This window comes from Hyperolius riggenbachi, chromosome 3 (assembly GCF_040937935.1).
Source record: "Hyperolius riggenbachi isolate aHypRig1 chromosome 3, aHypRig1.pri, whole genome shotgun sequence".
In the NCBI taxonomy this organism is placed as follows: domain Eukaryota; kingdom Metazoa; phylum Chordata; class Amphibia; order Anura; family Hyperoliidae; genus Hyperolius; species Hyperolius riggenbachi.
Window position 1 is genome coordinate 82,441,812 of NC_090648.1, and position 12,085 is coordinate 82,453,896.

A 12,085-nucleotide genomic window follows, 5' to 3' on the forward strand; every position below is an offset into this window, starting at 1 on the left:
GACCATTAGGCCTCTTTTCCACAGGCAGTGAAATGCCTCTCACAACTGCTTGCTTTGGCCTGGTAACTGCTCACTGCTGCCTGGCAACTGCTTGCTGAGAGCCAAGTTCAACTGCCTGTGGAAAAGAGGCCTTAAAGAGGAAGTCCAGTGAAAATAATGTAATAAAAAAGTGCTTCATTTTTACAATAATTATGTATAAATGATTGAGTCAGTGTTTACTCATTGTAAAATATTTCCTCTCCCCGATTTACATTCTGACATTTATTACATGGTGAAATTTTTACTGTAGGGCAGGTTATGTAGCTGCTGCTAGCTGTTTTGGCAGTTGGAGACAGCTGTAAGCAGCTATTTCCTGTCTGTGAACATTGTTACATTGTGGCAGTTTGCCAGGAGCACTGGTCCTCAGAGCTTCTTGTGTGAGGGGTTTCACCACAATATCAGTCATACAGCGCCCCCTGATGGTCTGTTTGTGAAAAGCAATATATTTCTCATGTAAAAGGGGGTATCAGCTACTGATTGGGATAAAGTTAAGTTAAATTCTTGGTTGGAGTTCCTCTTTAATGTGCAAGGGTTGTGGAGTCAAGGAGTCAGCAATATTTGGTACCTGGAGTTGGAGGTTTCATAAACTGAGGAGTCGGATGACTTGTATAATCTCCACAGCCCACAGATGATAGGCAGTGAAATGCCTCTCAAACTCTCACAACTGCTCACTGCTGCCTGCAACTGTTTGCTACTGCCTAGTAACCACTTAGGGCCCGTTTCCACTAGGAGCAGTGTGATGCGGCTACATAGCCGCATTGCACTGCAGTGTTTCCTGAAACACATGCACAGCAATGGAAGAGTTTCCACTGCGTGCATGTTGTGCGGAGCGATCCGAGAATCTGCAGTGTGCTGTAGATTCTCGCACGGCCGCGTCCGCCTGCAGCCGCGTCCCATCTCCTCCAATACACTTCCGCATCGGGAGAAGTGATGCGGCCGGCGGCGGAAATGATGTGATGCAGCTAGGCAGCTGCATTCGCATCACTTAGTAGTGCAAACGGTCCCTTACTGCTGCCTGGTAACTGCCCCTGGAAATGAGCCCTTAGTGAATTGGCGTTTGGCTCGATGTTCAGGAAAATCAGCAGTTTTCTGCATTACCGAGTGCCTAAATGGTTAATGAATTGAAGTCCGTTATTTCTGAAGGAGGAGAAGAAAAATTAGAGGCTTCAGTCTTATTTAGAAGAAATTTCAAAATACTTGTTAAATGGCCTCTAATACATTACGTAGAGGTCAAATTAGAGGGAAACTGACAATTTCCTGAATTGTAATTAATTTATATATTAAACCTGAAGGCATTGTAGGTATTTTAAGCGTCCATTTATTTTGTGTGAACACATTTTCTGTAACGCTTTGCAGAGACCATCCAACACATCACATACATTTGCAAACTGTTGTCTTTCATTACTGGATGATTGCATTACATTTTTATGTGTATAATAAAGCTTTAACACAGGACTGTAGCCAAGATACTCATTTTGCAAAGCTTCATTTTTTTTAATTTTTTTTTTTAATAAGAAACAGCAAAAAGCGATAGCCCTTATGTTCGACCCACCCTAGCAAGGATTCCTGCTGTGCATGGTGCAGCGGGCGCATGGAACCCTTGTTCAGAAATTCCGGTCGTGTCCGTTACTAGGTATGGTCAATGAGCTGCAAATAATTTTGAGTTGATGCAAGATTATGCAAATTTCATATGCAAATTTATGCAGCTTGAAAATGGACCAACTGAATTTTACCTCAGCGGGATTTGATTGGTTCATTTTCAAGCTGCATAAATATGCATACAAAAAAGGCATAATCTTTCATCAATTTGAAATTATTTGTATCCCATTGATCATCCTTATCCGTTCCATCAGACACGAGACAATACACTGGTCAATGGGATGCAAATAGTTCCAAGTTGATGTGGGGTTATACAAAATTGTGTATGCAAATATATGCAGCTTGAAAATGGACCAGTCAAATCTCATCTTGGAATTTGGTCAATTTTCAAGTTGCATAAATTTGTAACAACTATTTGCATGTCATTGACTATCCTTACTATGTACAACACTGACATGGGATCATTGGATTCATTGGCAACGGACATGTATGTATGGCTCCTCAGCGAAAGTTGTACATAAGCTAGATAAAACTCAGCCATGTGTGTACGGTAGCCCCCCCCCCCCCCCAGTGGGTTTCCTCCAGGCACTCCAGTTTCCTCATACATCCCAAAAACATACAGATAAGTTAACCACTTCCTGTCCCTATGAGGTGAATAGAAGTCTCTGCACTCTCCTCCCTACAACACTGTTTATTTATCTCTGAGCTGATAAAAACTATAGAGTTGAAAAGGAACGACAGCAAACCCCTCTACTCCCCCAGGGAATTCAATAGCAGAGTTAAGTAGTAAACAAGTGTAAAATACACATTACAGGAGCATACAGTAGCAGATTGTATACATTACTTAATTGTTACATCTAATACATTATCAAAACAAATGAACTGTTTAACCACTTGATGACCCACCCTTTACCCCCCCTTAAGGACCAGCGTGGTTATTAGTGATCTGTGCTGGGTGGGCTCTACAGCCCCCAGCACAGATCAGGGTGCAGGCAGAGAGATCAGATTGCCCCCCTTTTTTCCCCCCTATGGGGATGATGTGCAGAGGGGGTCTGATCTCTTCTGCCTGCGTGTGGCTGGCAGGGGGGGGCACCTCAAAGCCCCCCTCCGCGGCGAAATTCCCCCCTCCCTCTCCTACCTGTCCCCTCCCCGGTGATCCGGGCTGCACAGGACGCTATCCGTCCTGTGCAGCCAGTGACAGGCTGTCCCTTGTCACATGGCGGCGATCCCCGGCCGCTGATTGGACGGGGATCGCCGATCTGCCTTACGGCGCTGCTGCGCAGCAGCGCCGTACAAATGTAAACAAAGCGGATTATTTCCGCTTGTGTTTACATTAAGCCTGCGAGCCGCCATCGGCGGCCCGCAGGCTATTCACGGAGCCCCCCGCCGTGATTTGACAGGAAGCAGCCGCTCGCGCGAGCGGCTGCTTCCTGATTAATCAGCCTGCAGCTGGCGACGCAGTACTGCGTCGCTGGTCCTGCAGCTGCCACTTTGCCGACGCACGGTATAAGCGTGCGGTCGGCAAGTGGTTAAATAAACAGGAGGGATAGACAAATAAAATGTGTGGGTTTAATGCACAATAGAACTGTTAGAAGGAAAAAGGGAGTTCCACTTACCTGGCTCCCTGCTGCCATCCTGTGCCCTTGCCAGTCCTCAACGATCCTCCGTTCCCCCGCCGTGGGTTAGTTTCATTTTTGCCGACTCTGAGTTGGCGGGCCACGTGTATCCTTCACATTCCCGTTTGCAATAGCATCCTGCGCAGGCATTGTCGTCGAGGACCGGCGCGGGCACAGGATGGCTGCAGGGGCTGGTAGAAGCCCCAAGTAAGTGAAACTCCTTTTTTCCTTCTTGCCTTTAGGTTTCCTTTTAAACTGATTTTTTCATTTCACTTTAGATTTTCTTTAACCCTTTGGGGACCGGCCGCCTAACCACCCTTAAGGACCAGGCGACTTTGCATACGGGGGGTTAGGCAGCCAAATCCCTGCTGGGGCTTGCTTGCCATCGTGTCCCCTTTATGGCCAGGTGTATGCAGCAGCATTTACTCACCTCCCAGGCTCCAGCGATGAGCCGCAGTAGAACGCTCCAGCCGGCATTACCGCTCGTACTGACTGGTCAGTGCCGAGTCCCGGCTTGATATCAGAGGGAGCGGGGATGCCGGCAGAGCGGAGTGCCAATAGTCGTGGGAACATCAGGGAGGTGAGTGGATCCCCCCTAGCACCGCAGCTGTCACAGTGATCACTATGTTCTGCCGGCGCTCCTAGTGATCACGTGATCAGAAGCCATACGCGATGGCTTCTGATCACTGAGGGGAGATGTCAGCTGTCATATGACAGCTTAATCTCCCCTCTCAAGTGCGCATGATCACGTCGGGAGCAGAAACGGTGGGACGGCGAAGATCTTACGCCGCATCAGGCTAGAACAGCCACAAGTGCAGCGTATGCTCTAATAGCTGTTGATGTATACATCTCAGTTTCAATTGGAAAGAAAACATTTTAGAACCTACAGTAAGATAATGACCCAAGACATAAGTCCAACCTATCTGATTCAAATACGTCCTGCTAAATATTATCCAATGAAGTTACATATACTTATGTCCCTTTAGCCCTCATAAGATGCTAATCTTGATATGGGCATATAGGGCTTTTGGGGACAACCAGCTTCTCGATGCATTCAGAGATCCTGAGACAAGTTTTGCATCAGATTATCTAATAATTAAAACATTTTATTATAAACACATCCTATATAATAATGTTGCAATGTATCTGCGTCCCTGCACTTCTTGTGTGTGTGTGTTTTGCGCTACTGCGCATGTGCAGGGAGGGACAGAGACACTGAGGAGAGCTGAGGATAGGGCCATAAGGGGCAGGCGTGTGCGTAGCGGAGTGGTGACAGACCTAGCCTGTTTTTAAATGGGCTAAGGTTACTAGTAAAACATTTAACCACTTGAGGACCCAGCCTTTACCCCCCCCCCCCCCTTAAGGACCAGTGCTGTTTTTTATGATCTGTGCTGGGTGGGCTCTGCAGCCCCCAGCACAGATCAGGTGGCATGCTGAGCGATCAGATCGCCCCCCTTTTTCCCCCCCTATGGGGATGATGTGCAGGGGGGGTCTGGTCGCTCCGGTCGGCAGGCATGTTGCGGGAGGGGGGCACCTCAAAGCCCCCCTCTGCGGTGAAATTCCCCCCTCCCTCTCCTACCTGTCCCCCCTGGTGATCGGGGCTGCACAGGACGCTATCCGTCCTGTGCAGCCTGTGACAGGATGTCCCCTGTCACATGGCAGCGATCCCCGGCCGCTGATTGGCCGGGGATCGCCGATCTGCCTTACGGCGCTGCTGCGCAGTTCAATGTAAACATACGTCTCCTGCGTTTACATTTAGTCTGCGAGCCTATGGCTATTCACGGAAACCCGCTCCATGATCTAACAGGAAACAGCCGCTCGTGCGAGCGGCCTTTCCTGATTAAACAGGGATGCACCTGGCGACGCAGATCTGCGTCGCTGGTCCTCCAGCTACCACTTTGCCGCCGCACGGTATGAGTGTGCGGTCGGCAAGTGGTTAAGAGAATTCACATATAGCTAGAACAGACACAAGCTGATATAGCCATCACAGTAATAAGTGTTACATATGCAATAACAATAGTTCATCATATAATTTTTTTTTTGATTGCATCACAATTGGAAGCAAGAAGTGTGTTACTTGTATGTGGATTGTTAGTCAGGGAAAACCAGCAGGTTCTGTCTAAGCAGTTGTCTGCAGAACAACATGGAATGGAGGCTTCAGCGTGCATCTCTTAAATCCAACCTATGCCAACTAATTTAGGATTAAAAAGAATGACATGGTAATGTTGTAACACTGAGCTTCAAGCTCATATGAGAAGAACTGGACAGAAAAGTGAAGCAACACAACTTACAAGTGCTACAACTTTATGGGAACTTGGGAAGAGCTTTCTTGAAAAATATTTGATTTCCATTGTAGAAAGAATGTCATTAGTGTGTTCAGCAGTTATATCTAACAAAGGTGGCTACGTTGATGAGTCAACAATTTAATATAAGTGGACCAATGAGAATCCTCCTCGGAATACTGTCCAATAGGAACTCATCTCCTGGAGGATACATTTTACATTAGATAAAGGGTGGGAGGAAAAAAATGACCCCCTTTACCTATTTAAATGAAGGGTATCTGGGTGCCTCCCAGCAGCTGAAAAGTTACTGCTCATCTGCCTTCACATTTGACAGGAAGTTTTACTTCTCTGGCCTACATGATGGGGTAACTGGATAAGGGAAAAGGTTAACTTCCATGACAAAATCACCCAAGTGTGTTTTTCTTACCCCCTGCCAGGTGCATTAGGAGCAAGTGACGTTACCAGCTTAATCACTTTGTCCTCCTTGACATAGAACTACGTCAAGGAGGCCATGTGCGCTCACACGGCCGATCACGTGCGCAATCAGCTGCGGATCGTTAGCCCAGGAATTAATGAATCGGGCTATGGTGCCCGATCACTGATTCCTCTCCCCCGCAGAAAAAGCGTCAGCTTCTCTCGGAAGCTTCGCTTTTTCTGCCTCCTAGGTCCCTCTAACGCTTAGAGTGACGTCATGTAAACAAACTCAAGGTTGCCATCTTGTGGCCAAAAAATAAAAATACACATATATTTACCCAAAACAAATACTATTTACATCCCACCCTCCAAAAAATACCCAAATAAAATGTTTAATAGTAAAAAACAAACAAAAAAAACAACAACACACAAATATTTACCTAAGGGTCTAAACTTTTTAAATATCTATGTAAAGATGAAATATTTTTTTTTTCTAAGCTTTTAAATAGTGATGGATGCAAAATGGAAACAATGCTCTTTTATTTCCAAATAAAATATTGTCGCCATACATTGTGATAGGGACATAATTTAAACAGTGTAATAACCGGGACAAATGGGCAAATACAATATGTGGGTTTTAATTATGGTAGCATGTATTATTTTAAAACTATAACGGCCGAAAACTGAGAAATAATGATTTTTTTCAGTTTTTTTCTTATTCTTACTGTTAAAATGCATTTACAGTAAGGTAGCTCTTAGCAAAATGTACCACCCAAAGAAAGCCCAATTGGTGGTGGAAAAAACAAGATATAGATCAGTTCATTGTGATAAGTAGTGATAAAGTTATAGGCTAATGAATGGGAGGTGAACATTGCTCGGATGCATAAAGTGAAAATGACCGAGGGCTTAAAGGGAAGGTTCAGGGACGCCTTGAAAAAAATAAAAATCCATATCCACTTACCTGGGGCTTCCTCCAGCCCGTGGCAGGCAGGAGGTGCCCTCGCCGTCGCTCCAGAGGCTCCCGGTCGTCTTCAGTGGCCGACCCGACCTGGCCAGGCCGGCTGCCAGGTCGGGCTCTTCTGCGTCCCACACGGGCGCGCTGACGTCATCGGACGCCCGCCGGGCTGTACTGCACAGGCGCAGAACTACTGCACCTGCGCAGTACAGCCAAGGACGGGCTCTTCTGCGTCCCACGCGGGCGCGCTGACGTCATCGGACGTCCGCCGGGCTGTACTGCGCAGGCGCAGAACTACTGCACCTGCGCAGTAGAGCCCGGAGGACGTCCGATGACGTCAGCGCGCCCGCGTGGGACACAGAAGAGCCCGTCCTTGGAGCGCAGAAGAGCCCGACCTGGCAGCCGGCCTGGCGAGGTCGGGTCGGCCACCGAAGACGACCGGGAGCCTCTGGAGCGGCGGCGGGGGCACCTCCTGCCTGCCACGGGCTGGAGGAAGCCCCAGGTAAGTGGATATGGATTTTTATTTTTTTCAAGGCGTCCCTGAACCTTCCCTTTAAGTGGTTAAAGTGGACCTGAACTCAGAACTTCCTCTCTGCTCTAAAAGATACACAACTGCATAATAGCCTTTACAGAAAAAACATTTGTTACAGTTGAAACAAATCCTGTAATAAATCTGCAGTGAGTCTACTTCCTGCTTCTATAGAAGCAAACATAGTAACCCTATCCTGCATTCACAAGTTATCTGCTCTGCAGAGGCAGCCAGTTGATATAGCTGAGAGATTAAATTACACTATTGATTAGTCACAGATGAGGGAGATTTAGAAAGGCTAAACTCTACATACATATAGGGTGTAGTTCTCTCTGCAAGAAGTCCACTTCAGGAACATGATAGAGAACGGCCCATTTTGGTTTCCAAATGGATTCCATGAATAATTTAAAATAATAGCATACAAATAATAATTAGTTAGAGTACAATGCAATACTGAATGGCTTGAATTTCAATCAAAAACTGGAAAAAATGTAGATGTTCTAAAACTTTTGACCAGTATTGTATGTAAATGCTACAAGTAGAGGTTAATGAAAAGTTGACCTGCTGGGAATAAGATGGGAAAGTTTTCTCAGAGGTACCTGCAAAGTAACACAACCAAACCCACTCACACCCTCGTGAGGGATGGGTAGTTCTCGGGTACACAATGTCCATCTTGAGTCACCCGGTGTCCAATAATACACATCCTTATAAAACTGTTCCATGTTTTCACCACCAAAGACATAGATTCTTTGACCCCATCGAGCAACTCCAGCAGATGCTATCTTATCAGGAAGTGGTGGAACTTTCAGGTCCTCCCAAACTCGTCCTTTTTCATCCAAGACAAAACATCTAGCTGTGGACAAAGTTGGACCTCTAGATGGATAGTTTTTGCCACCGATCACAAACACCTTGTTATCCATTGTTACTGCTCCAGCATAGCAAACATTAATTTTACTTGGAATGAGACTCCATATATCTGATGCAGTGTCATAAATCAGTAACCCTTTATTGCAATGCTTTTGTCCAGTTTCTCCTCCTATGATGAACAATTTGCCTTTTAGCTGTGTGGATGCAAAGGCACGTAACGGGTAAGGTAGTTTAGATAACTCAGACCAACAATGTTTGGTTATGTCAAAGCATTCCATGGAGTCCAAAATTCTATCTCCATCCCATCCTCCAACCGCATAAAGTTTCTCCTTAAAAGATAAGAGTCCATGCATAGTCCTGGGGCCCATCATGCTCGGAAGCTCTATCCAGTCATTTGTCACAGAGTCATACACATGGAGTGTTTTAGAAATGGAATCATTCTGCAGTACTCCCCCTGTCACATACAAATAATTTCCTAAAGCCACACACCCAGGATACATTAAGGACTTCAAGGGCATCAGCTTATTCCACTCGTCAGAAGCAGGATCATATGCATCCAAGAAAAAATCTGCATCATCAAGGGTCTCATCTTCTCTAGCCTGAAGGTCCATGCAAACTATCCAGTTTTCAAACATTCCTTGCCGCAGTCTGAAATGTGTTAATTTCTGGAGATCACATTCTTCCCAACTTCCACCTTTTTTTACTTCTTCTCGTTCATGGGGCAGCATTAATTGTAACCGGATGACTCTACGGAGTTCCACAGGAAGTGGACAGTCTCCGGAACTGTTGGCTTTCCACCAGCTAAGAGCCATGTGATAAACAGAAAGTTCTGAAGAAACCATCAGCTGATCTGAGGAAAGAATCTTTATTATTTCTCCTAGTTCAAGATGGAGCAAATCTTCATTTCTAGTGAGGCCAGTTATGTGCCAGCTGATGTATTTCATTGCCATTTCCAGAAGTCTACTGTGATTATGGGTAACAGCCAGTCTGTAAGTCCAGAAGCAGTTATCATCGTTTAGTCTCTTGATCAGAAACCTGAAATTAAATCAAAGACAACATGAGAGTCCCTTCCAAACATCCAACTCCAAACACAATTGGGGAGTGTATTTGCAAACATAATTAGGTTTTGCAACCCCTAAAAAGGGAATGTGTCTCCTAAACATTATTAGGCTGTATATGTCCGACAAGCTTTACTTACCCGGAGCTTCTTCCAGTCACTAAAAGCCTATCTGCTCCAGCAGTTCCGTCATCCACCAGGCTGCCGCTGTCCCTTCCATAAGCTTGCAGACCCCGGCTGAGCCACATTCTGCGCATGCGTGGTAGCGCTCCTGTGGCCTGGAGTGCTCTGTGCTTGTGAAGTTCCAGTCCTCGTCAACTGCACAAGTGCAGAGCGCTCCCGTTCACAGGAGCACGATCGCAAGAGGCGAGCATGCGCAGAAGCCTGTGACCCAGCCAGGGGTTGGTGAGCTTACTGAGGGGACAGCGGCAGCCTAGAGAATGGTGGAACTGCACCACTGGAGCAGATAAACTTCTAGGGGCTGGAAGAAGCCCCAGGTAAGTAACGCTTCACTACTTTGGTTTAACTCCTGAATCCTTTAGGCTGCATGCCGCCTTCAGGCTGCCATTGCTGGGAACCTTGATGCGCAATGGAAGGATGACATGACTGTTGGTACGAGCACCCTTAGTCATGTGTCTACAGATGCCAGTGTATTTACACTAAACTACGGACACAAGAGATCTGGAAGATCTAAGTTGGCTAATGAGATATTGAGGCTGATGTCTGTCAAGCAGTCTCAAGATTATACTTGGCTCCTTGGTCGACGCTGGACTTTATTGCATTGCTTGCAATACCGGCTTGGCTTGCGTTGCATACTAATGAATATGCCAGATGCTTCGGCTTGAACTCTTTGCCTATCCGGGCTACTTCTATGCAAATGCACTGTGCAGCAAATGTCCTAGAAAATTGCTTATTGCCTTAATCGTATAGGTTTTCACCATTACAGCACCAGTGACTGCCTAAACCAGTCCCTTTACTGATCCCCTACGCCCGGCCGGTCCATGGTTGGTTGGTGTGTGCAGTGGTTGTAGGTGGTCATCCCACTCTTCCACCTTGCTCGGGTCTTCAAACTTCCTGCTCACCCGGAGTACACTGACAGACTAAACATCTCCCTCCATCACCCGAGTCTGTTAGACACCCCCGACATGGCCTCCTGTCTGTCCAGCTGCACATAAGGGTTCCTGAAGCAGGATTAATTGGTCGCACAGCATCACTGAGGCATCACTGCTAGTGGATACAGGGCAAAAGCCCCAAATCAATGGTAAAAAAATGGAAAGCCCTAAATCTCCAGAGCCATCAAGGCCACTTCTTTGCACACCCGACTCCTCCACCAACCTGCACTTTGCCATCTTTCGCTTCTTACCGATATGCTCTCTTTCTTCCGCTTTGGAATTTATCGCTCCCGCTTTTTCTTTTCTCTCACTGCCCCTCAGTCCTTGCCACTTTGCAGTCACTACAACCCTCCCCCACCACCACTACCACTTTGCTTTTGCTCCTTTTTTCCATAGCTTTGGTCTTTTTGTCTCTGACACTTTAGGGAAAGTCAGGAAAGACACAATTATTTTTGATTGGGGTGGGACATTGTTCTACTTCCAGCAGGGGCGTAGCAATAGGGGGTGCAAAGGTTGCGACCGCATCGGGGCCCTTGGGCCAGAGGGGCCCTCCCTCAACTTCGGTATTAGCTCTCTATTGGTCCTGTGCTCATAATAATCACTTCCATAGATACTTTAAATAGTGGTAATCATTAAACTTAACCTTCTTGCACCTCTGATACTGTAGTTGCCATTGGCAGATTTTGGTGCGCCGTATCAATTTTTATGTAGAGAGTGCATGGGGCGCCCCATTGTAAAACTTGCATCGGGGCCCACAGCTCCTTAGCTACGCCACTGACTTCCAGAGTGGTCTCCAAATCACCGTAGCCTAATAGATCAGTGTAAAATGTCTCAAGGGATTATTTAGAGTGGGGACAGCATAATTTGGTGACATATTTGAAGGTGTGTGTAACAAATATTGGTGTACAGTACTATCTACTACTAGTAATGGAATGCCTGAGTCTGTAGTTGTAGAAAGTATCTCAGGGACGTCATGGCAGTCTGACAATTATAAATTAATTAGTGTGGTAAAAGATTTTTGTAAAAGGAAAAAAAAAATCAAAGAGGTGGTGATAATTACCCTACCCTGAGAGAGCCCTGTGATTCAGGTTGTTTTTTCTTGTACCATATTTTCCACCATATAAGACACTTAAAAAAAAAATGTGAAGAAAAAGTCAGAATCACTGACTTACGAATACCCGCCGATACGTACCGCCAGAACGTTGGGGATTCCCTGCATGTCTGTGTCTCCCCCGTGTGTGTATGTCCACTCTGTCCTGCCCTCTCGCCTGTGTCTCCGCTCCTGTGTATATTAAATGTCCACCTTCTGTCCCCCTATGTGGCCACTCTGTCCCATCCCCTAGCCTGTGTCTCTGCTCCTGTGTACGGTACGTTAAATGTCCCCCTCCTGTCCCTAGTGTGACCGCTCTATCCCGCCCCTAGCCTGCGTCTCTGTTCCCCGTGTATGTTCAGTGTAGCGGCAGCCAGCATGTCTTACCTAATCGTGTAGCGGCAGCCAGAATGTCTTACCGGGGATCGCAGACCTCACTTCTCCCCCTAGTGACCAGTGCTTGTGCTGACGTCATCAGAGACAGAAGGGAGGAAATTTAACATACACAAAAGCGGAGACACAGGC

General features: G+C 46.5%; 2 protein-coding genes across 2 annotated transcripts in view; both read right to left on the minus strand.

The window, feature by feature from the left end:
* Positions 1 to 7,979: 7,979 nt before the first annotated feature.
* On the minus strand, positions 7,980 to 9,606 carry LOC137562170 (kelch-like protein 31). The gene is made up of 2 exons (XM_068273503.1): positions 9,500 to 9,606; positions 7,980 to 9,336 (listed from the first exon to the last, which is right to left on the minus strand). The coding sequence occupies exons 1-2, from the start codon at positions 9,604 to 9,606 to the stop codon at positions 7,980 to 7,982; spliced, it is 1,464 nt and encodes a 487-aa protein (XP_068129604.1).
* Positions 9,247 to 12,085, minus strand: part of LOC137562767 (kelch-like protein 18) — a 53,189-nt gene continuing 50,350 nt past the window's right edge. Inside the window, exon 6 of the transcript XR_011030184.1 lies at positions 9,247 to 9,336. The gene's annotated coding sequence lies outside the window, so the exon portion shown is untranslated. The remainder of the gene's footprint in view (positions 9,337 to 12,085) is intronic.